This window comes from Lasioglossum baleicum, chromosome 14 (genome assembly GCF_051020765.1).
Source record: "Lasioglossum baleicum chromosome 14, iyLasBale1, whole genome shotgun sequence".
Classification (NCBI taxonomy): Eukaryota; Metazoa; Arthropoda; class Insecta; order Hymenoptera; family Halictidae; genus Lasioglossum; species Lasioglossum baleicum.
In genome coordinates, this window is record NC_134942.1 from 8,544,766 (window position 1) to 8,569,625 (window position 24,860).

At 44.4% G+C, this 24,860-nt stretch overlaps 1 protein-coding gene across 2 annotated transcripts in view; it reads left to right on the top strand.

The window, feature by feature from the left end:
- Ss (aryl hydrocarbon receptor spineless) overlaps positions 1–24,860 on the top strand; it is a 180,099-nt gene that overhangs the window by 53,582 nt on the left and 101,657 nt on the right. For both annotated transcript variants that reach the window (XM_076437780.1, XM_076437781.1), the window contains exon 2: positions 10,970–11,160. In XM_076437780.1, coding sequence (XP_076293895.1) covers positions 10,970–11,160 — 191 coding nt within the window. The remainder of the gene's footprint in view (positions 1–10,969; positions 11,161–24,860) is intronic.

Consider the following 24,860-nt stretch of genomic DNA (forward strand, 5'->3'; position numbering starts at 1 on the left):
GTGGTAACAGCCGCTCGCTAGAGATTCCGAGAAACACAATTTCACGGGGCCCAGTTCCCGCGATCCGAGACCGAACAATCCGCGCTCGCAAACGGCACTCGAAAAACTGTCTCAGTTCGTACACTCAATTAGTTCCGGCAGTGGTGGAGAGCATACGAGGTGTTCGTCCTCGCATAATAATTCTGTTTGTCACGCCAGTTACGTGCTCTACATAGCCTCGCACAGTGCTCTTCGAGCCGCGATTTTAGTATGTATAGCTAGCCTAATACGTCCGGATAAATACATCACTTCTGATAAAAAGAAGAAGAAGAGTAACGGTAGCTTCGGACTTCTAGACCTGATATCTAGGGATTGCAATCCCGCAGGATCCCGCGTTATTTTTTGGTCCCGCATTTCTTAAATAGGTGATGCGGAATCCCGCATATGTTGCGGGGCTATGCGTCCTAAAATTTCGCGAATGACGACGCGCACGGAGAACTTTTTCGATGGTCTGTCATGAAGATATCGACAAAACTTTAAAAAAAGAGATGATTTCCTTTGAGTATGGCTTACGAATATTTTTTAATTATTCGACCTTTTATCAAGTGTAGAGGCTTAACGAGCTTTTTCCGCTGCAGGATATCTTTTTGTAATGACTTGAGGACCTAACTAGAAGATACAACAATTAATAGACTCCTTTTTACGATCATATTTTCAAAGTTCTAGAAATTAAAATTTGTTTTTATAATTTTAACATTTTTCAGATTTTAATCTAATTAAAATTATATTCACAGACAGGTCGATTACATATAGTTCGTTCCAATCAATTTTTATAGTTATTTTTAAGTTTTAACCAACATTTTGGTAAAGGAGAACATTCTTCCGATTCACCTCAGCAATTAATATATAATATCGTAGCTTCGTTATTGATATAATAATTTTTTATTTAAATAATACCTTCTTCTAATAATTATTAGATATAACGAATTATTATATTATATATTTTATACAATTAGACACGTATATGTATACATACATTTCAATTATAGTTTGTTTTCCAAAAAGAGATTTATTTTAATTTAAATTTATGTAGATTTAGATTTTATATGTATTCTGTTAATAAATTTTGACTAATATGATTAAAGATGATTATCTCATTAAGTAAAGTTTCTTTATTAAATATATAAGATCGAAGACCTAAATCCTTAGTCCCGCGGTACCCCGCGGGATTGAAATAAATCCCACATCAATCCCGCGGGATTAAAAATGGCGCGGGATTGCAATCCCTACAGTGATATCCAAGTTTTTAGCGATTTCTCGGAATCGGAGGATCGAGAGATCCTCTGCGGAAAGAGGATGACGGAGATTCAAGATGGTCGCTGGCGTTGCAACAGCGTGCTATAGCAGTTTCTATTATGTATAAATTTTGTTTATTGCTAATGACCAGACTGCGGATCTACAAAATAAAACTTCTCGAGTTCGAAATCTGAAGTTTCGAGCGCGGAAAATGATTGCCCAGGGCGTTGTGTGCAGCGACGCCGGAGCGGTTTGCATTTTTCGCCGGGAAATCGCAGCGATCTCACGCTAACGGTCCCAAATCGGCATTACGAGGCTAACGGGAGCAGAAAGGATCGTTCTGCCGCGTGTGTTGAGCGCGTTAACAAACGGCCCAGTCACCGTCGGTTAACATCGCAGCAGCGGCGCAAGCCCGCGTTCAACCAGAGCGTCGCGGACACTCCGTTTCCTCCATCACCGTCGCGAATTAATTATCACGATCGTTCCCGCATTAATTACCGGCCGCGGATTGGCCAAGCAACCGCGAACCAGCCCGCTTTTTACTCCGGCGCGCAATTTGTCCGGCTAAAGAGCCGCGTTGTCGGACGATCAGCCTCGCGAGACGACTTCGAACTAACCATGGCGAATTGCTGACATGTTCACGCCTTAAAAAGATCATTTAGTATGAGAATGTAATTGAATTAATTCCTCTAAAACTGTTAAACGGTTACTGTCGCAGTAAACTTATAAATACAGAAATGAATAACCCGGGGAGAATGATGGAGGACTTCCTCCCAGGACTCGATGCTCCATAGTAAACACTTTTAGGCGGAACGGCCTTGAATTCCTGCAACACGCTTCCTACGATGACTGGAATTGTTCACTTTCGCTAGCGTCCACAGTAATCTACGAATCATCGTTCGGTTCAGTGAGTTCCATGTCCGAGCAACCTAATAAAGATTATAAGCCGGGTAATGAATGCGGGGAATCGTGCAGCAGAGCTTGCGAAGACAAGATGTTGAACTTCTTCGAGAGACAGGTTGCTAGCTGATGAGAGAGAGAGAGAGAGAGTGGCTCTGTAACATCTGCATTTTACAGTTTTGTTGTCGAAGAAGCTTTCTTCGAAGACCACTAATTCTGTTCCTGGGATCCGACATATGGTCGATTATTCGCTACAGGATGTCGAAAGCCAACGCCGGCCGCCATCGCATCGCCGCGGTCTTTCTGCGCCGCCATTTACGAAATTCGACGTTGACAGGCGAATGCACTTCCGCTCGTTTCCGGCCGAGGCGAATTTGTTGCGTGAGACGGTTTCGTGGATATTTCTCCGTCGCAATCTCTTCGTCGGATCGGCCAGAGACCATTTTTAAACAATGTATCTTACGTTCGAAAGTTTGTATTGGATCGCACCAAAAAAGTAGAATCGGTGACTGCAACTAATTTTGATTTATTCACAACGATCTGCATCTGCGGCGAGTCACAATTAAATGTTAAAATTCACTTTCGAGATATTGCTGTTTTGATCACTAGACAAGAATGACTAGGTGTAATTTAAAACAGTAAAACATTCGAGGAATTTAAAAATACTGTTCGCAATTTTCAGCCTGACAAACATATTAAGAAAGAAAATAAATTTTCATTCCATTCCAGTTTGCTGCAAGTCGAGCAGAAAACTTTTATTTTGCACAAAGATCAGCTGTCTATTGATCACTAATGCCTTTTTCTGGCAAATACGTAAATCCTTCGCTGTAAAGCTCAATTAATGCATAAACTCGAATTTTTTGAAATTGTGACATGCGGCGTTTTTCCTCGCAACCGCAGATCTATTCACAGTAATAAAGATAAACATAAAGATCCGGAGCCTATCAGAATTATCGATCGAGATAAGCAGAAATGAAACGCATAAAGGTGGAACAGAAAGGCTAATACAGGCTTCTAGGAACGCCTAGATCAACCCTCGCAATTAGCATGAAAAAAAAATAGAGAGAGAGCCGTTAGCAGCGTTGAGACAGCGGTCCGCTTCCGGCGGACGTGGAACGAAATTCTAGCTTTTCCATTAAAACGCAATTATCGCGGACAGCCACCACCCGGCTGAATCATTATCCTTGCGGCGCGCGGCGTGGCGAGTCGTAATTCCTTGGCCACGTGACCGATACCGATTTATCGCGCCGCGAGATCAGCATCGATAAGATCGGACTTTCGGTGTCTTTGCCGCGTCGAGCGGGCGCCCAGTGGAAAACCGGGTATGCACTGCGAATGGTAATTAATAAACGACTTGGGAACGCCGCGCCGGTTCTGAATGAGCGACGACAACGGCTGATGAATTATCGTTGGCTCATTGTATTAAGCTTTCGGGCCTGCGAGATACCCGCCCGTGGAAACCTGATTTAAATTTATCCCCGGCGATTGTTCATTAATCAGTGCGCACTCGTATACATTTCGATTCAACTTCGATTTCTTACATATTTCGCTAAGACCATTTTTATTTCGCAGTCCAATCAATGTTTACCTCTCTTCGCCACTTTCGGTCCCGTTCTGATCAACGATCGAGGTTCTACCGTAGTCTCAATAGTTCTTCAACTGGACAGGTTAGGTATTTTCTTGTAAATTCTTTGGAAATTCAAGTTTATTTTAGACATAAACTGCGGTTGAAGGTCCATGTTCACCTCTTCGTCAAATAATGTTTATCTCTTCACCACTTTCGGTTCCGTTTTGTTCAACGATTGAGGTTCTATCGTAGTCTCAATGTTCTTTTAATGTAGTCTTCATTGTTCCTTAACTGGCCAGATTGGAGTACCTTCTTCAAGTTCATGTATTTTTTTGGAGTCTAGGCATTTCCTTATAAATTCAAGTTTGTTTTACGCAGTGATCTATTGGTTCAAGGCAACTGCGGTTCAAGGTCGACGTTCACCTCTTCGTCAATCAATGTTTATCTCTTCATCACTTTCGGTCCCGTTCTGTTCAACGATCGAGGTTCTACTGTAGTCTTCATTGTTCTTTAACTGGCCAGGTTGGAGTACCTTCTTCAAATTCATGTATTTTTTTGGAGTCTAGGCATTTCCTTATAAATTCAAGTTTGTTTCACGCTGTGCTCGGTTGGTTCAAGGCAACTGCGGTTCAAGGTCGACGTTCACCTCTTCGTCAATCAATGTTTATCTCTTCATCACTTTCGGTCCCGTTGTGTTCAACGTTCTACTGTAGTCTTCATTGTTCTTTCAATGGACAGTTTTTGGGGTACCTTCGTCAAGTTCATGTATTTTTTTGGAGTCTAGGTATTTTCTTATAAATTCAAGTTTGTTTTACGCAGTGATCTGTTGGTTTAAGGTTAGAAGTTGTATCCCGGGAGGCACGAACCACGGTTCAAGGTCGATGGTGGTAGGCATTCCGAGGCATTGCTCACCCCCTAGGCTGGTTAGGTGTGTATATCACCCTCTCAGGAAGCAGGCTAGCATCCCTTCTGCAGTGGAAGCTTCCATTGCTACCCCATGCTGTCTGCCACCCCGGAACTCCACTGCTAGAGCGTATCTACCCTCGAAAATCCATAGTGGACCCACCCTTCCAAGCGCCTGCGCGTCTCCCTGTTCCGTTACAACGACCAACCAACCAACCCTCTATATTCTCTCTCTCTCTCTTTCTCCGGCGTCTCCTCTCGCTTGGAAAGAACGTCAACGAAGCAACGTGCCTCACGCTGCCAGGCCATTAAAGGCTATCGGAAGGGATGAAACGCTTCAATTCAGGGCTCTGCCTCTTCGACAGGGGTTGGTGGATCGGTCGGGGATGCAGAGAACCTGCAACAAAATGGCGCGCCATCCACGGAAATGGTTCTTGCCCTCTGCCAGCTTTGGCAGCCTTGTTACTTGGAAGTTGCTCTTCATGATTGAGAAAGTTGTGAAAAGCAAGCGTTAATATTCACTTGTAATTTACATTCTATGTATGATGCAGTCTGGTTGCAACCCTTATGAAAATGATAAGTAGACTGCGGATCTTTTTATGCAAAATAAAAATTGTTCGAGTAGATTGTGGGAAACAGAATGTGAATAAAAGTGTATTTCCTCTTCTAATAATTTGAAGAAGTCGCGAATAATTTGTTAACATCATTCAATTCTTCTATTGTCCTTACAATCTTGTTTTTGACCAATCCAATTTTTGTCATAAATGCACGACATCCGTAGTGTAATGATAAGTATACTAACAGAACACTATAGCCAAGAAACCACGAAGAGGAAGTTGGAGAGTCTTCCTGGCTCTAAGGCAACCTTGACTGGAATTCGGCAGGCTGATGGATTCGAGGATGGCGTGTTGAGAGGACTTCCGACAGCTCCACCTTTCGGTCATGTTATTTAATTCCGATCGTGTCGGAGGCCCCCGCGCAGGCTCCTAATTATCAACGTCTTTATTTCGATCGGACACAGGATTCGTTGGTAGAGTCTAGAGGGTTCTAACTCCCGAAAGAAAGTAAGTCTGACAAGATCGCTGTCCCCGCGGCTAGAGGGAAAACCACGATCGAAGGCAGGCTTCGTTGCCAGCCGGGGACGGAAAATTGCCGCGGGAGCCTTGGGGTAACGATCGCGATAACGTGGCCGGCCATTAAACAGCGGCTGAAGTATGCGCGCACATTTCGAGTGCGTAACCGTGTTACGGTTCGCGGAGCCGACACGCATCTACGCAACCGGCTCTAATATTACCCCGGCTGATGGAGACTATTCGCTGGGGTCGAACTACTTGACACGTTGTCACCTGGCCGAGCAGCCACTCGATTTATTTGTACCCTCGGAAAGCCTGCTAATTGACGGCGACCCGTGTCCGACGCCCTGCCTGGGGGATGAAATCGTTTTAAAATCTTTTTTCTACCCCCACTGTCTTCAGCTGAATAAGAATTGTCTGCAAGACACGGCAGCAGGATAAAAATATTTTTCCTCTTTTAATAGTTTTCATCACCCGAAGGTCTAACTGATGAAACAAATGACAGGAAAATGGGAGCAAATTAAATCGTAATTCCAGCGGTAGAAACTTTCTAGATTAGTAAATTTATGGATCTGAAATATGAATTAAAATCGAATTAAATTATAAGGAACTCTATATTCTCGTATTTTTTGAAAGTTATTTGAAACCATGGGAAAGGGAGGCACGCTAATTGACTGGGGGATGAAATCGTTTTAAAATCTTTTTCTACCCAACCCCCACCGTCTTCGGCTAAATAAAAATTGTCAGCACGAGACAAGAGAAATATAAAAATATTTTTCGTCTTTTAATAATTTTCACGAACAAAATGCTCAATCGATGAAGCAAATTTGGCATTCAAAGAGCACTAATCGCCCGAAATTAATCAATTAATGCATCCTCGCGATTCACGTTCGGCTGTAAATGCCAGGAAAAGGGAGGCACGGTCGACACGACGCGAAAAAGGGGAGAGAGAGGGAAAGAGGAAGACAGAGGGAGGCAAGAAAAAGAGAGAAAAACCACCGTGTGGCCTTAATTAAAATGCTTAGGGGTTAGAAAGCGTGATGAATGAGATTGCCGGAGCTGTACACGGGACGCGGCAAGCAGCGCGTCTGCGCGGCAGCGTTCGAGAAGAACTCTATTAATTATTAGATGACACCGAATCCATTATCCGGGACGAGGAGCGACGTAGGTCCTCGTGGAATAGTCTCTCATTCAGATACCATTAGGACCCAGGCCTTTTGTTCCTGTGGTCGTCGCGAATGTGCGCGCGTTCTTTCGCCGCGGAACGCGCGTGCAAAACACGGTTAATTATTGGGACGAGAACGAGAGAGGTAAGGAGTGCCACGTGGGCCGTGCCTGACGCGGTTATGGCTCCAGTTTTTCACCCTTTCTGCGGCGGTCAGAGCCTTCGGGAAATTGAGACGGTCCAATTCCCGTTTCTTTGTACAACCATTCGTCGGTCTTGTATTTTTGTTGCGTCAAAGCTGAGGCATTTTTTTCACAAATCGTTTTGATCATTAGTTAAGAAGATTTTTTTAAATACTGCAAATATTTTCCCGCAGAAAGTTAAACAGTATCTGTTAATGTCTTTAGTTTTATGGAAAAATAAATGTGTGTGCGCTGGTGGTAATAAATTAAAGCGCTGGTAGGTTTAGTGTCAATAATTTTTCGTATCAGGTTAAACAATGGCTGAAACCATGCCTATTTCAAAGCTGAGTATTATTCTACCCTATGTCGGACTGTGGAGGAGTTAATAAATTGAGAGAGAGATCGAAAGATCAAGCTGTAAGATTCGATTCTCCATAATTTTGTAATTTTTCTCGCAGAACGGTTTAGCAGACCGAAAAAGATTGAACGATTTAGTTCGACCTTAATTCTCCCGTTCCCCGTTTCCGTGCCAGATTAGATAATCTCTTGAAGAACGTTTGTTAGAATTGGTGATCGAAGATAGAATTTCCCTAAGGGGAAACTTCCCCTCCACCTTATCATTAAACGCTATCTCAAGTTTTAATTTATCATCATGAAAATATCATACGAAGTCCTCCCACATCTTGTTATGAAGTAGTCAGCGTGAATGGCGTTTAGTGTTCGGTAGCTTCCACGCGAAATTAATCAGTGTTTAATCGTACAAGATCAGTGATTGAAGATAATCATGTAGTAATTTATAAGATGCTTGATAGAATAGGCGGATCGAGCAACTAATCGCAGTAATTCTCGCGATGCAACACGGAAAATTATTTCTCATTTTCATTGTTTCTTCTCCGACAATTAGTGCAATACCGAATCCGTGCTCAGTGAAACAGATTCGAGTCACCGAATAGATACATCAGAAGAACGATGACTGTCCGAATGGAAAATTCGTTTTCATTTCACAGAATACAAAATATGTTAAACATTACCAGTGTTTAACCGGACGATTCTAGATAATTATACTTAGGGGGTTACTGGAACGCGGTTCGGATGACTCTATCGCGATGACTGTACGACGATGACGTACGGACGGAAAAAAAATTATAGATTTCATAGAACAATGCGGAGAGCCAATGAATGAGCGGCGCGTTTATGTAACCGACTTTTGTTCTCCCGCATCGTGGGAAGAAAGCTGCCGCGAACCGTGCACTTTGCCCGGCAGAAAACTGCATTTCAATGCACACTGAAACTGCAAGTTCGCCGGGAATCGTTGGAGAATGAAATCAATGCGACAATGCCATAATTATAATGCTATTGCTTCTTCTTCTTCTTCTTTTGTTTTCTTCAGCAACATAAATCCGTTTCCCGCGAAGCTTAAAGTTCTTCATGCGATTTCCGGTTCGCCGCGAGAGTTTCCTTCGTCCTGGAGCGTTTTATTTCGAAAGCTGTCTCGCCAGGGGTGTATCTACGATTCCGGGCTCTCATTAAATCCTGAATTACAGCTGCAGGATTATTGAATTTTGTTCCAAGTCCCTTCAAGGCGGCTAGAATAATTGTTTTAATCGCTGCCGCAACAAATAATCACGGGACGCGGATCGTAATTTTTCTAGTAATTAGACGTCGACGAACGGCACTTTTATTTGTAATCGTCAACCTGCCGACCGTCGCGCTGATGCCCTTGGATAATAGGCAACTGAGGCATTTCACCGATTACATGCGGTCTACCCGTTCTATCTCGGCTTTATTAAAATTTTATTGCACAGACTGCGGATGCAATTACTTTTTTATAACAAAAATGAATCGGTCGGAACTGGAAAAGATGTTCGAAGAATTTCTGGAAATTCTTATAATACTGTCTTCTTCAAATCAAGGAGAAAATACATTTCTTAAATTTCGTACTTCGCGATCGATTAATTTGGCTTTCCCGCAAAAATAATTCGGTCTGAGGATGCAATTATTTTTTTACGTCGAAAATGAATCGGTCGGAACTGGAAAAGATGTTCAAAGAATTTCAGGAAATTCTTATATTACCGACTTCTTCAAATCAAGGAGAAAATACATTTCTTACATTTCGAACTTCGCGATCGATTAATTGGATTTCCAGCAAAAATAATTCGGTCTGAGGATGCAATTATTTTTTTACGTCGAAAATGAATCGGTCGGAACTGGAAAAGATGTTCGAAGAATTTCTGGAAATTCTTATAATACTTTCTTCAAATTAAGGAGAAAATACATTTCTTAAATTTCGTACTTCGCGATCGATTAATTGGATTTCCAGCAAAAATACTTCGGTCTGAGGATGCAATTATTTTTTTACGTCGAAAATGAATCGGTCGGAACTAGAAAAGATGTTCGAAACATTTCAGGCAATTTTATGCTTGATTAATTGATTTTTAGCAAACAAATTCGCAAAAATCAAGGCAGGAAGACATTCTTCTTGTACGAAAATGCAGTCGGGCAAATGTCTGCGAAATATACAACATTATTCCCAAGCAATAACCCGAGATAGAACTGGTCCCGACGATTGCGACGCGTCCATCCCGTCCGGGAAAACCGGCAGGATCGCGAACGCAGGCTGCGTACATGTCCGTATATGCGTAGGAATAATAATAATTATTGCTAAGTATAGGGCTGAGAATGACCGCGGCGCGGTGTCTTTGACGGGGAGTTCCGTACTGGTTCGGTATGGGGTCCCATTCCCACGGTGAGCGTTTCAATTAAACAAACAGTCCGAGTCCGATCCGCGAATGTTTCGATTTCCCATGTTCAATGGCGTCCAATGGCGTCGCATTTCTTCATACATGATCGGCGAAAATGTTCATAACAATATCTTCTCGATCGTTCACTATAATGTTATTCTTTGGTGTAGGTAAAATTAGAAACGTCTACATTGTAATTGACAACTGTAGCGATCGAAGTTGTTGCGAAATTACACGATCTATTCAATTCAAGAACATCTACATTGTAATTGAATCGAATAAACGGTGTAATGTTCGCAACAAGTTCGATCGAGAGAGGTATCCCCTGCGAGGTTACGCCATTGGGAGCCAATCAAGCCTCCACGTGGTACCGCAGTTGTCAATTGCCAGTCCTCATAATCGGCCATTCCTGTTGTTTACGTTCGGCAAAGGGAAAGTACGCTATATCGAGAGGAGGCAAAACAACAAAAAAAAAAAAAAGAAAATAAATGGGTAGAGGGAGGTCGGGGCGCAGATGGGTGAAATACTTAGTAATAACTATACTTATCCGAAAGAATCCCGGCTGTTGAGTGGGCAAATCGGTCCGCAGGGTTTCCCCGCGTGTCAATCAAGCCCCCTCCTGACACTGGCTGTCTTTAATTATCGGGATCGTTCGGTCGCAGGCCGCCTGTTGTTCGAGCCTCGAAGGTGGCCGGATACTCCGGCGTGGAATTCCTGAAACCAGTCGAACGCGGCGAGGCCCGAACGATTATCTCGATTATTCTGGCTAATTAAGGCGCGGTGATACATTGTTGCCGGGCCGCGCGCCCTTCCACGCGAAATGGAAAATTCGTCGACCAAGCTGCTACTTTGAAAATAGTTTAACCCTTTCACCCAGATAATTTTCATTCTGTATAATCTTTTTTAAATTGTGCACATCGAATTGAACCTTTTCTTTTCGTACGACACTTGAGCTGTCTACGATTTATGGAATACGGACGAGTTCAATAATATTAAAAATCGAATTGAACCTGTTTTCTCGTACAACAGTTGAGCTGTTTACGATTTATAGAATACATAGTTTAATAATATTAAAACTGTTTTGAACATGGCAATTTCTACTGGCGCCTGAAAGGCACAATTCGAGTGCAGAGGGTTAACAGTGATTTCTTGGTCTGTCGCAGTTTAAAACCACCGCAAAAGGATGGCGTGACGAAGTCGAACCCCAGCAAGCGACATCGAGAACGACTGAACGCCGAATTAGATACGCTGGCGTCGCTGCTTCCGTTCGAGCAGAACATCCTCAGCAAGCTAGACCGGCTCAGCATCCTCAGACTCAGCGTGAGCTACCTGCGAACGAAGAGCTACTTTCAAGGTAAATGAACCAACAATTTTCAATATCATTCGAATAGAGACACGATTCATATTTTGTGTCTGATCGTAGCACTTGCATCCGAGAATTTCATGCAACGATTTCTTATTCTCTAACGAAAGAATTATCAAACAAGAAGCAGATGGGCGGGGGGAGGGGGGCTAGAACGAAAGCTTAATCTTTCTCCAAGTTTTTAGATCTTTTTTCCGGTTATAGAATTTTGGGATAGGGTATAACCATTTTGACAATCGTGTCGTCATAACAGACAGTTTATTTAGAAACTATCTCTCGTTCCCGGTATCCGAACAGCAGCGTTGCACATCGAGATGCATTAGCATCCGACAACATCCTCCGCAGCACGCGAAGCTGTCGTTACTCTCGCTCTACGGAAACAATAAGACTCAAAAACAATGGCGGCGGTTCTTCCGCGATTCGTCAAACCTTGCTCCTAGCGCCAGACAAACTATTGTACTCCCTTAACTATTGTTGTTTGCCGCGCTGGGAAATTTATGGAATTTAACTGCGAATGAAAGAATGGAGATGGAGTTACATGGAAGGAAAGCACTGTCTCCTTTTTTCGAGGAGCACATTTTCGTTGGATTTAGCAATTGTTTTAACACTACCGAGCATTGAAAGTATCTGGTAAATATTGCCTTGTGAAAATGGCAACTCTAAAATTGAGAGCGTCTGTACTTTTTAATGCTTGGACAAGGAAGTGTGTTCCAGTATTTTCCATAAATAAATTTTTATAATTTCGATAATTGGAAAATGTTACCAATTTAGGTAGAAAATGTTTATTTTGCATAAAGATCCGCTGTCTAGTAGTAGCGAAAGGGTTAATTGTCAACTAAATAGTCGCAGGGCGACCGAGGAGCGAAGCTGATGGCGAGTGAATAACGTTCGCCAATCAATAGGCTGAAAATCCCCCGTAAAAAGATAAGCGGTCCCGGGGTGGGCTATTACGAGAAACTCGCTCATTTGCCCGAAGGTTGTAATTTCAGTACAAAGAAGACTTTATAATCCGTTCGTGACGCGGAATCGTAACATCGGCGCAACCCCCATTTGCATTGCTTATTCATAATTAGTCAAGATATCCGGCGCAGCTATGACATTTTTAAATTTTTCAGGTCAGCCCAGATATCATGCGGGGTTCCCCCGCCTCGAGTTTCAGATCGAACTCCGATAATACGTGTACTTCGCCTCCGATTCAGCCTTCAAGCGTCCGTTCTGATTACGTTTAGGCGACCGACGCGACGCGCGACGGTGCTCCCGGGGCCTACGATACCGTCTATTTAAACCAGGCCTCCAAAAATAACTGTTTAACCCCTTGCACTGCCATTTTCCCCGTATCTAAAGTAATTAGAATTCCCTCCTCGTTTATCATTTCCTGGTAGAAAAATTCGTGTTGCCTCTAGTCCTAGATTTTCGCTGGTGATTGATTTCACTTGCGCCATTTTGTGGTACTCTTTCCACAGATTCTGAATTAATTCAGCAGATTTATCGCTCGCGGGAGGAGATCTTCCTGTCCGAATGTCCAAATTAATTTGCATCGAATTGACCCATTTTTTTTTTACGTAATCCCAGCGTCCTATCGTGACAGCTCAGATTATGATACTGAAGGTTACTGTAGAAATGTATTCCTTGTTTCCCAGCGGAGAGTTAAAAGCCCGTAAAAATCTACTTCGGTTTGTTTAAGTGAACAGTCTCGCGCAGGAGGAGAGATTTTTATAGAACGTTTTCTGGGATTGATGGTTCCAGTCTTAAAGCCTCTCGATAAAGCCCACGATGGTTTATTTTAACCGCCTCGTTTCCACGATTTAAATGCCTGATTGCTGGTTGATGTTGAAACAGGAACGTAAGAATTATTACGAGCTTAAATGCCTGATTGTTCTATCGGTTCTGTGGGCTGAATAAACAGCTGGATGTCGTGGCTGGAAATAACAGAGCTATTACGCTTTTGACATTAATTAACGAATTTAGAGCCCGTTACGTTGATGGGCGGACTCGGTGTTGAATGCTCGAATTAGCGATTAGAGAAGGAAAAGTCTTTCTCTTTTCTTTTTGATTGTTTAAGCATAAATGAGCACGTATACAATTTAAAGCAGTGGACATGTTACAAACATTTAAGAACACCAATATATTAGTTTCAGCTTAGTAAGATAATTAAAAGAAGAATACAATCTTCATTTGACTCCCGTGTCCTGCAATCCATGCGAACATTTTTCATTTCGTTTGATAGGGATTTTTTGTTGGATTGTCGAGTGTGCGGAGCTCGAAGATATTGCGCGGAACACCCTGTGGATCGGCACATGTTACAAAACTGTAAACCGAGTCAGGTGTGTCTCGCTTCTTCGTGAAACTTTTACAATCGACAGAAGGGAACTTCTTTCTCCGCGAGAACCACTTCCTCTATATTGTCCGATCTAACGGCACCTCCAGCGCCGAACAAACTTGCTTCCGCAAGTACAGGAACTGTGCCAAAGGGTTTCCTGTCACGATCTCCATATTGGAGCGACGCCTACGAATTTCACCGCATTTTCATCGAATTTCGTCCGCAGGAATGTTACGGAAACAATCCCTACAAGAATATTTCAGAACATGTTCCTTGCAGCAATTTAATTACAATAAATTATTCTCTTGCCCTTATTACCGTAATCATATCTAAAGAGCACACGACGATGAACCTGATCACGAGAGGACAGCAACAACATAATCCCCAAACCACGAACATGAATTACAATGCAACAGGGTCCGATAACCGAATATCGGCAAAAGGGCCGAGTACAGTGGGAACAAGACAGCGCAACAAGGTCTTCGATCATGCAGGGGCCCGTTCCCGAAACATGTCAAAGCGAGGGGCCCGTGTGCTGGTCCCTCGATATCCAGGCGGAACGCCGAGCGTTATTCGCAATTAGCTTGGGGCCCGTAGGGTTGCGCGTGGTGGGAAACGTGCGGGGCCCGTGTGCGCGCGACGGTAGAGGGGTAAGGCGAACGGGGTCCGCGGGCCCGGGCTGCTGGTAATGCACAAGAACTCCCAGGTATCGGGGCATCGGGCGACACTCTCCCGGGAGTCTTCGGAAAAGATCTGAGGTCCGACAATGAATACCTATTAAAACGGTGTGAACAATGCCCGGGGCTGGGCCGTGGCTCGGTCTCAGGATCGCGCCGGTAGCAACAAGAGCGCTAAGTAGAGGGCCCGGGCAACCTCTTGTGCCCCGCAGGTGATATACTGCGAGATCCGCGATATCGGGACGTGGGGGCCCCGAGGAACTGGACAACGCTCTCCTCTCTCTCTCTCTCTCCCTCTCTCTCTCTCTCTCTCATTCGCCTGTTCTACAGAGGAGAGCACAGCACACCTCCTCGCGCTGCTTCTCGGGGCTGTGTTCGCATTCCTGTTCCCGTTTCGCATTCGCATTCCCGTTCGCACCCGAGACTACGATCCGGATTCGTGTCCATTACCTTGCATACGCCGCGACCCGCTTGTCGTTCACCCGCACCGGGTACCAACGAGGGATCCTCTTGCCTTCAGGGATTCGATCTGAGCGAAACCACTCTTCTGACTTCGCTGCAGCCAGGCTAGTTTCAATGGGACTGAGGATTACTGGTCCCCTGAGTTGCTCCCTTGGTTACTTGCCTGCTGTATGGAACGAGCAGACTGTGGATCTTTATGCAAAATTTTCTGCATCGATCAGAAATCCCATCTTTGCAATCCTGGAAACGAGACTACACCCTTTAATGATTTTAACCCCTTGCACTCGGCTGTCCCCTCTGAGGTACCACTAAAAATTGCTGTAGCATTATTGAAAATATTGTTTACATTATTGAATATATCGGTATCTAATTAATTACTAAAGATTTAGGTATTGTATGAGGTATTATACCAATTTGATGTCCATGAAATTTCAAAAAAATCATAGGGAATGGAAATATTCTAGATCGGAAAAAATGTTCAATTTTCCAGTTAAAATAGCTTCTTTTAAAGCTGTTAAATTTGATATCATCAATTTTTAAAATTCTCTTTTCTCAACTATTTTGAATGTGATCTACTCAATTTTCCTATAAATGCATAAAGATCCGCAGTCTAGTAATAAAGCTAGGATCTCTTCTTGACCAGGACAGAGTGCTTGTTTATGAAGTTTTGTTGGAGACTCTCACTGGGTTTTTTTCTCAGGGGATCAGATTATTAGTTGGGTACAGTTGGACATCAAGATTAGACTGAGATTCTTATTGATGGTCTGTGTACAAATGTAAAGTCTAAGTTATTCCGTAATACGGAGATTTTTCTTTTTATTACGAATTTTGCGAGCTGCAGTGTTTAGCTCAGGCAGTCAGCTAACCATGAGGATGAGTCTGAGGATGAGGTCAAGGCTCTCTTTATTAGTCTGCTGGTGTTTATGCAAATTCTTGGAGCTATCGCGTATCATCTACTCGTTCCTCGGAATATGAAAGATAAGAGTAGTATGAATATTTAATTAAGCTCTCATCAACCCCTTGATTGGGTCGTTCGTAATCCTTACGGATCACAGTCGACGCTTGCAATTAACAAACTCGTGCATTCACTGAGCAATTAAAAAACGCGAGGAACATTTACAATTAACAATCTGCGGGTTTAGTTTGCAATTTAAAAAAGATGCCGAACAAGACAATTGGACCGTCGGATCCGTCGGCCAGCGAGGAAGAAGCATTCAGGACACCGCACCGGCATTATCAGAGTTTCCACGGCAGTGGGGTGGGCGGAAAGGGAGGGGTGGGGCGGCGCTGGGGGACGCGGGGGTGGCAGAGCGATCGTTCGTGGCCAGGTTCGCAGTACTTAGCGGCGTTAAATCGATAAAAGTGTAGAAGCCGCATTACGAGGGTTTCGTGTGGGCACACTTAGAGGCCGCGCACGTTCGTCGTGAGATTGGAGTTGCAGAAGGCAACTCTCCAGACCGGGGGAGGAAGATAATGGACGAGAGAAAGAGGAACGTCTGCCCATTATTCCGCAGCGATTCTTCGATTGGCCCCACCTGATTGCGATTGCAGATGAGATTGCACACCCGCGGCGCGCAGGGAACCGCCGACGTCGACGGTGCACAGTTGCATAATTCTGCCCTGTTCCGTGAAACCCTCGGCTGCACCCGCCGAACCTTTGACGCGCCCTACGGTTCAATCCTGTGCCCTACAAAGATCAGTACCTCCGAAATATGTCCTGCGATCTTTCCGAACAGAATCCCCCATCAATTCTTTCGAAATTACGAAGAAAGAGTGGACATTTTTCAAACAAATCGCAGAACGTTGTACACAAAGTGTTAAGAACGGGAGTGAAGACAGCCTGAGCCCAGAAGTTGGGAGAAATGTGGACAACGGGGCCCCAACTTCTAATATCTCCGTCCCTGGTTCATTATTTTCCTTTTCTCTTTTTTACACGTTTTACACAGGACATTGTTGGAGTGACGTAAAAGTCACATATACTTCACTCCACGATTTCTCCCATATTAAAAAAATATACAACTCGCGTGTGTCTTTTTGGAGCAACCTGGTCCTGAGCAGAGATTTTGTTCGCTCGCTTCAAGGATCGTCTATTTCCCACAACAGAAACTGTGGTTTGTGGACCGGCCGCGAGAAAAGTCCCCCTACGCTCCGCTATGTAAATTAATTAGCCTCTCGGTAAACGCGCTGATTTTTCAAACGGGCACGTGGTGCGTCCTCGCCTCCGGTTACTCGGCAGAAAGAGAAGAAGAAGAAGAGGAAGAAGCAGACAACGACGACCAAGAAGAAGACGAAGCGAAGAGAAAAGGAGAAGAAGGAAGGTGGCGGACGTTGCAGGAGATTCAGATAGCGGATCGTGGGGGTTGCACCTCTTTCGCTTTTTTACTGACGCTTACCGTTCCCCTCCCGCGCTTTGCCCAGTCCCCGTGGAACCCCATAAAAGGTCCAAACCGACCAGTCCCGGTAATTAACCTTCTCCGCGTCGATCTTATTGCCCTGCGCCGTGTTTCCCGGGTTTTTACCGGGACCATTTTCACGCCGGTTTTTCACCTGGACCGTTCTGCTTGTCTAGTAGCTTTTCTTAGATCGAATTAGACCGTTTTCTTTTGGTATAAACGAAGATTCGAGTTATTGAACATTTTTGGTGTTTTTCTTGAGGAGTGTGACCATTTTCTGCAACATTTGTTTCCCCGCCCAGTTTAACCATTTTCACGTCGATTTTTCACCCGGACCATTCTGACTGTTTATTAGCTTTTCTTAGATTCGATTGGATCGTTTTCTTTTGGTATAAATGAAGATTGGGGATGTTGGACATTAAAATGCATTTTACAGAATTTTTGGAGTTTTTCTTGAGGAGTGTGACCAGTTTAATTGTGCTGCCCATTTCGATTTCGTTGCCCATTCATTTTTTACAAAGGGGACAACAGGGGATAGGTTCCCCGTAAAAAGTGGATCGGCAATTTTCGCGATAGAAGAGACGATGGAAGCATGCGCGGCCATTAAGCGAAATGCGTCGCGGCGCGATGGCGCGCGCGACAGCACGAGGAAAGACGGATAAGACGGCTGATGAAAATGTTAGTTCAAGGCATTAATAATCCGCGCGGACTAATTACTGGCCGCGCGAGGGCATCAAATCCTCATTACACAATTCGTCACCCTCCGACACCTTAATCGAAATCCGCCGCGCGCCGCGAATAATGGCCGTGCGGTTTTTCATCGTTGAATCTGCCGCTTTGAGACCCTTTTAAAAAAGAACTGCCTTTCATCGGGCCTATCGGTGGACAAGTCAGTGTCGAATCTGGTTCGACCAGACTGCAAAGGTTTAATCAGATTCCTAAGTAATCTATAACGATTTAGTTCTGACTGAATCAAGATTATTTACAGTTCCCGATTTTATTTGTTTGTAGATTGATCGTAATTTTTTCACTGATTAATAAACGGATAATCGAACGAATTTACGGTACGATCCAACACAAATTAACGAACTCAAGAGACATTGTTTAGAAATGGTCTCCGGCTGATCTGCCGCGATATTGCGAATGTGATTCCTCTTACCGTTTTTTCCACAAAAATATTCGCTCGGAATTCGATCTGAAACGGGCAAACGAGGACGCGGTTCCTCTCGGCGCACCTTGTAGTTAGCGTGGCTTGTAAACGCGTACCATGGACGTTGATGAAGAGATATACATCGATACAGTTACCTTCTCATCATTACGACTCATTTACATTTTTCATTTCGATCTGACACCTGGCGGGGAGGGACACGGGGAGAGCCGCCGCGTGCCGTGACGAGGGGCGAAGAAAATGAGAGACACTGGAGAGAAGGGGACGCGGAATCGAAAGTGCTCGATACAGACAAGAACAACGAGCGTGTGCTAAAGATAGAAAGACTGTGGAGTCGCATAATGAAGAACTCCAGAACAAAAGGAGGGGATAGAGCATGTATAGAGACGCTTCCGGAAAAGAGGAACACGTAGTAAAACAATTAAGAGGCGACAGGCTGAAAACTGAAAATTGAAAAGTCCCCGTTGAGAGGGGTAACGAGGGCAGAGGAATACATCATCACCGTACGATCTCTAGATCGAGGCTCTAAAATATTTAATTTTTCAGTTAAAACAGAGCTCCGAGTACATTTTCGGTTTTTCCTTAAAGAATACACAACTGACGAAGTATAACTTATTTCGGAGGAGGGTTAATCAATTCTGCCCGTAAAAATGACTAAAAATTGGCGGGCCGGCAAAACGGTCTCGGAAGAAGTTGTTAGAAATTTTTTATTCATTTTCGAGCAAACAATCTGTTAGTTCGGTTGGCGGTAGGAGAACGAGGAAGAGGAGGAAGATGAGCGAGATGCGGGCGGATAAAGAGGTAAAAACAAAGCGGTGCAAGAAAGGGAGTAAGGATACAGGAAACGGGACGGTAAAAAGAAGAAGAGGAGCCGGCGCGAAAGGAATAAGACACAAAGGCAAAAGGCTGGTCGGTGATGGAACGAAGATGGCGCTCGAGGATGTCGGTGGATGCGAGGAAGGGGTAAAACAGCGAAAGGAACGAAGGGAATTGGAGCAAGCGGTAAAGAAAGATTGACAGAACGGAACCCGGTATGCGACCGGCCGTGGCCAAGAGGTAGAGAGAAATCAACGAAACGGATCTCTCGGGGTCTGGCGGCAAGAACCGGAAGCCGGCCGCGGGATTATGGAAGATCGCAAATCGATTAAATTCGTCGGCGGCCGCGTCGCGTTACCGACCAGTGCAATTATTTAATTTCGCCGATTATCTCCGGCCGAGTTCATTTTTCATGTCATTATCGCGATGCGGCTCGGCTTTTATGGTTTCCCTTCGGCAGTGAGGCGAGGGTACCGAGTCATCGCGTATGAAGTCATCAGCCTCGGGGCGACTATTCTTGTAGATTTCACTATCTCACTCTCCTTCTGTTTGAAAAGTGATTTCCATTCCGGCTGTTGTCTCGTGCCGCGACTTACTTTCATAGACACGCGACGGAACTGCGTGGCCCGGGCTACCATTGACCCTGGCACGGGACACGCAGCATTGGTTCGGTGACGATTCCACAGCCATAAGCGTGGCGGACAGTCGGGAGAGCTGTGGGCATTTTTCAATTTTTTAATTTTGCGGATAAACTTCAAGAGAGTGGGAACAGGTAAAAAGCTTATCTTCATTTGTTAGTGGTCTTTGTAGATCTGAAACAAATAAAACTCATATTGGATTCTGTGGAATTTGATATTCTACTTTATCAGGGGGCATGCAGTTTTAATTGCATTTAATTGGCGTGGCTCTCAATATTTTTACAAGACGCAAAATATTCTACCATCTTTATTATTCTGAGGATCAAAAATAAGAACCCTCGAAAATACTCAAGACTCTGCTCTTCTAAAATCCACAAATATCAAAAATTCTGAAATGCTTACGAAACGAAATCGACATGAAAAAGCAACGTCTAAAAATTATCTAAAATGTTGCATTCTGAAGGAATGCTCGGAGCGATCGAACTGAGGCGAAATCCTGGCTGAGACCGTCGGTCATTAGCCGGATCTCGTCATCCACGGAGATCGTCCTCGATCAGTTCGCGATCGGGTTCGCCGTTCCACGGCACGATCGAGATAAAAACCGAAAAAGTTCGTTGGGACATCTGCCGCGACACCCATCAAGCCCTTCCGATGAAATGACGCTTGCGCTGCATTTTTCTGATAGGGCCGCTGGTTCACGGAAGGAATGGCACGCGTGCGATCGGTATCGCGTCTCGTATACGGCCGACAGTCGGTCCTCCTTTCGGGACGGGGCAACATCCGATTTGCCTTTAATCGGTTCGACACCGAGCGGCACGGGGACCGGACACGCGATAACTATCGCTCATTAACGTCATTATTAAAAATAAGGCAATTAGACTGGGCCGAATATCGACTTATATGGGGCCCCGTGCCGCTCTCCGACGTTTTTCGATCGGCGAACACCTTTCTCGATTCCTGCTCTCTTTCCACCGAGGGAACTGCTTCGTTAGTTACCTGAACAGCTACGACGCTCGATGGGAATGATTTTTTTTAGGGAGCGTCTTGAACGGGACTAACGAACGCACTTGCTGCGGCAAGTGCATCGATCCGCTCCCTTATTGGCCATTTACGTAATTTCTTTACGTGGCAATTTGTTGTTCTTCGTTAGGATACTTACCCTCGATGATCCTGCCGCGTCAGCTGTCAATCGATCTCGGAGGTCAGTGACCGAGCTGGCAGTCGATCAGAATGACATCGTAAAATATGGATCACGTACGTCTGATCAGAAATTCTTCTCTTGAAAGATCGAGCTAGAAAATTGCAAAATTTATAATTATGCTTCTGGTTAAAGGCTCTCCAATTCGCAAGAACCTGGTTGCCACGAATAGTTAAAATTCCTTGTGGTTCTGGTTAGCTCTTCTTTGAAGGTATTTGAGGGGCAGCAATTCGAGATTACCATCTCAAACAAACATCTTAAAATATGCTCCCTTGGCGTCTCGTCGAAAATGTTTCTTTCGAAAATACAAGCTTTTGAAAATTGTAAAATTTATAATCATGCTTCTGGTTACAAGCTTTCCAATTCGGAAAAACCAGCAACGGAAGCTGGCATTATTAGAAATCGACGATTACTATCTCAACAAACATCTTAAAATATGCTTCCTTCACGTCTCATCGAAAATGTTTCTTTAAAAAATTCAAGCTCGAGAATTGCAAAATGTATAATCAAGCTTCTGGTCAGAGCCCTTTCATTTCCCAAGAACCTGGCTCCCACTTCTCTCGAATTGTCATTTCTCTTAGACAGAATTGCAAGCACGTTGTCCTTCACACGACCTTGAGAATATCCAGCTTGTGGGATCGCTGGAGATCTCCCACGGCAACCGGCACTATTTTATTGGTCAAAGTCAAAGACTCATCACTTGGTAGAAGGCGTCTGCGATGAGATACGAAATAAACAATTAACGTCGGAACAGTCCGAGACCGTGGACCCAAAGGGTGCGCAGAACGGGGGCTGTTCTTAATTGCGAGAGTTTAGCCGTAATGTCGGTAATCATTTTAATTATGATTCTGTTTCTCCCATAAAACTGGTGCTCGATGACCGTTGGTGTTCCTCGTATTTTCAGCTAATAACACCCTTACGCCGCCCTTATCAGGGTTCATGATCGTTGCGAAGAGGCCAGGAACGCGTTGCATCGCTCGCTAATTTCCATGGATCGCTTTCGGTGTCACGGGAGCAGCTTTCGGCGAGTTTCGCTGCTTTGGTTGGACATTGCACACCGGATGCAGCTTCGACGTTCTCTTGGGAAACGGGTATCCCCAACCAGCGCATAGTAATTGTGCATTAACGAGCCCTAAACTGCTGGGAGACTTCCGACGTTGAGAAATGCCTGGCAATAAAAATTCTCTGCGAGGATCCTCCTTAGATTTGTGAAGCTGGTAGTCCAAATTGAAGATCGATCAGGCCCGGACATCCTACTTCGATGTTTTTAAAAACAAAGAAGAAGAAGGAAGATTTAATTTAGCTACCAGCTGAGCCTTTCTTCTTTAGAATCCACGAAATCTGACAAACTTGTTGTAAAAGACTCGGAAAAGTCTGTAAGATTTGCCGGGGTCATTGGACCAGTTTTCCCGGGGCGTTTCCAGTCGAGGCGGACCCGGACTCGTTAATTTTTAATGGTCCGGTCGATCGGGTCGTTCAGAAACGCGATCGATCGGTCCAACGTGATTGTAGTTAAGCGGACAGGTGCTCGGAGGCCCTGCGCGAAAAGTGGCCACGCCGGTTCACGTGGCAATCGATTTTCCTACCACCTTTGATGATCCCGTCCGATTGCGGCTGACGTCCAGCCGCCCGCAGTGATGTATACAGCCTTTAAAGCCTGTAACCTGTCCGCAGACCGTTCCGTACCACAGTCGGAGAACTGGACGCGCGCGGACATCTGCGGCCCTCGTAAACGTCCCGTCGCGGACGTGTTTCGACGCAACTCCGGCAGGTGGATGTCAATTTCAATCTTTTTCCACGATTTTAACTCCGGGTCGGCACCTCGGCCGACTCGTTTGATCTTCACTGATACCGTAATCGACCGTCGAATGTAACTGATTTGTATCGAACCTCGCAATTTGCTCCGCTGCACACACCGTTTCCGACGAAACCGTCTCGTTAACTCTGTTGGGGAAACGACGCCTTCGATGATGTTTGTTTAAGATGACAATCGCCGATTTCTGATTACGCCAGCTTCCGTTGCTGATCCTCGAATCGCCCCACAGAAGAGCTAACCAGAACCACGAGGAATTTTAACTCTTCTCGGAAAGTCTCCTAGTGACGCGAACAAACTGATAAAATTATTTTTGCATTTAGAACCATGTTCTCTCCTAAGAGGAATGGCATTTTTCAATTCCTAGAAATAACAGAAGTCTTATGGGATTTCTGAACCAACTTAGGGAATTTCTAACCGCTACACACTCTCTCTCTGGCGCAAACAATCTGATAAAATTATTTTTGCTTTTAGAACCATGTTCTCTCCTAAGAGGAATGGCATTTTTCAATTCCTAGAAATTCCAGGGAAGTCTTAGGGGATTTCTGAACCTACTCAGGGAATTTCTAACCGCTAAACACTGGCGCAAACAATCTGATAAAATACTTTTGCTTTTAGAACCATGTTCTCCCCTAAGAGGAGTGGCATTTTTCAATTCCTAGAAATTCCAGGGAAGTCTTAGGGGATTTCTGAACCAACTCAGGGAATTTCTAACCGCTAAAAACTGGCGCAAACAATCCGATAAAATTATTTTTGCTTTTAGAACCATGTTTTCTCCTAAGAGGAATGGCATTTTTCAATTCCTAGAAATTCCAGGGAAGTCTTAGGGGATTTCTGAACCTACTCAGGGAATTTCTAACCGCTAAACACTGGCGCAAACAATCCGATAAAATTATTTTTGCTTTTAGAACCATGTTCTCCCCTAAGAGGAATGGCATTTTGCAATTCCTAGAAATTCCAGGGAAGTCTTAGGGCATTTCTGAACCAACTTAGGGAATTTTTAACCGCTACACACTCTGGCGCAAACAATCTGATAAAATTATTTTTGCTTTTAGAACCATGTTCTCTCCTAAGAGGAATGGCATTTTTCAATTCCTAGAAATTCCAGGGAAGTCTTAGGGGATTTCTGAACCTACTCAGGGAATTTCTAACCGCTAAACACTGGCGCAAACAATCCGATAAAATTATTTTTGCTTTTAGAACCATGTTCTCCCCTAAGAGGAATGGCATTTTTCAATTCCTAGAAATTCCAGGAAAGTCTTAGGGGATTTCTGAATCAACTTAGGGAATTTCTAACCGCTAAACACTCTCTGACGCAAACAATCTGATAAAATTATTTTTGCTTCTAGAAATTTGCATAGACTGTCTACGGGTAGATAAGCGAACTCGAAATGGCTTCGCCATAAGCACAAACCTTCAAATGGAACACGGCCATGCTGTGATTTTTCATTGAGAAAGACTGTTTCGATTTTGTTCGAGACGCAGCGATCAGAGACGATCGATAGATATCGGTAAAACGTGGGCCGCCCGGCCTGTGTTCCGTTTCCCAGTCACACGAGAGACACGTGTGCGTGCGCAGAGAAGTTTTCGCCGGTCGTGTAACTCGCTTCGCAGCTGGATTTTCATAGAAAAAATATATTCAGAACTCTCATGGTTGGTGAGCGCGTGCCCGAGAAGATCGCTATCCGGGACAGACGTTGGCTCGCGAGCATGCTAACGACTAACGGGCAACGGATTCGTTGAAAAAAAAAGAGAACCCGACCGATTTCTCCCTTATGCTGAGACTGTGCTACGTTTTCGTTCCTTTATTCGGATCGATCTGATCTCGAACGTGCGCCCGAAGCGCCTTAAATTACTTTTGCATGGTCAGATGGTCCCAGATAGCTCCGCCATATTGGAGAACGGTTGAGGTATAAGCCGAAACAAATGAACGAGGAGATGTGTGAAATTATCCTAATATTCTGGGAGAAACGTAGCATAAAATAGCAGTAATTGCACAGTCCAGATAATTAATTAACATCTGCGTCATCCGAGAGCGTTCAATGGAGCCGCCATGTTGGAGAACGGTTCTCCAACGCGCGTAACAAACTACACGATGTACTTCTAAATTCACGAGAAATCTGTTCGAACCAGTGGTACAATGGCCACCAAGTAATCGTCCTCGATTACGGAATTGAACGTCCGGAGTATCGGTTTCCTATCGCAT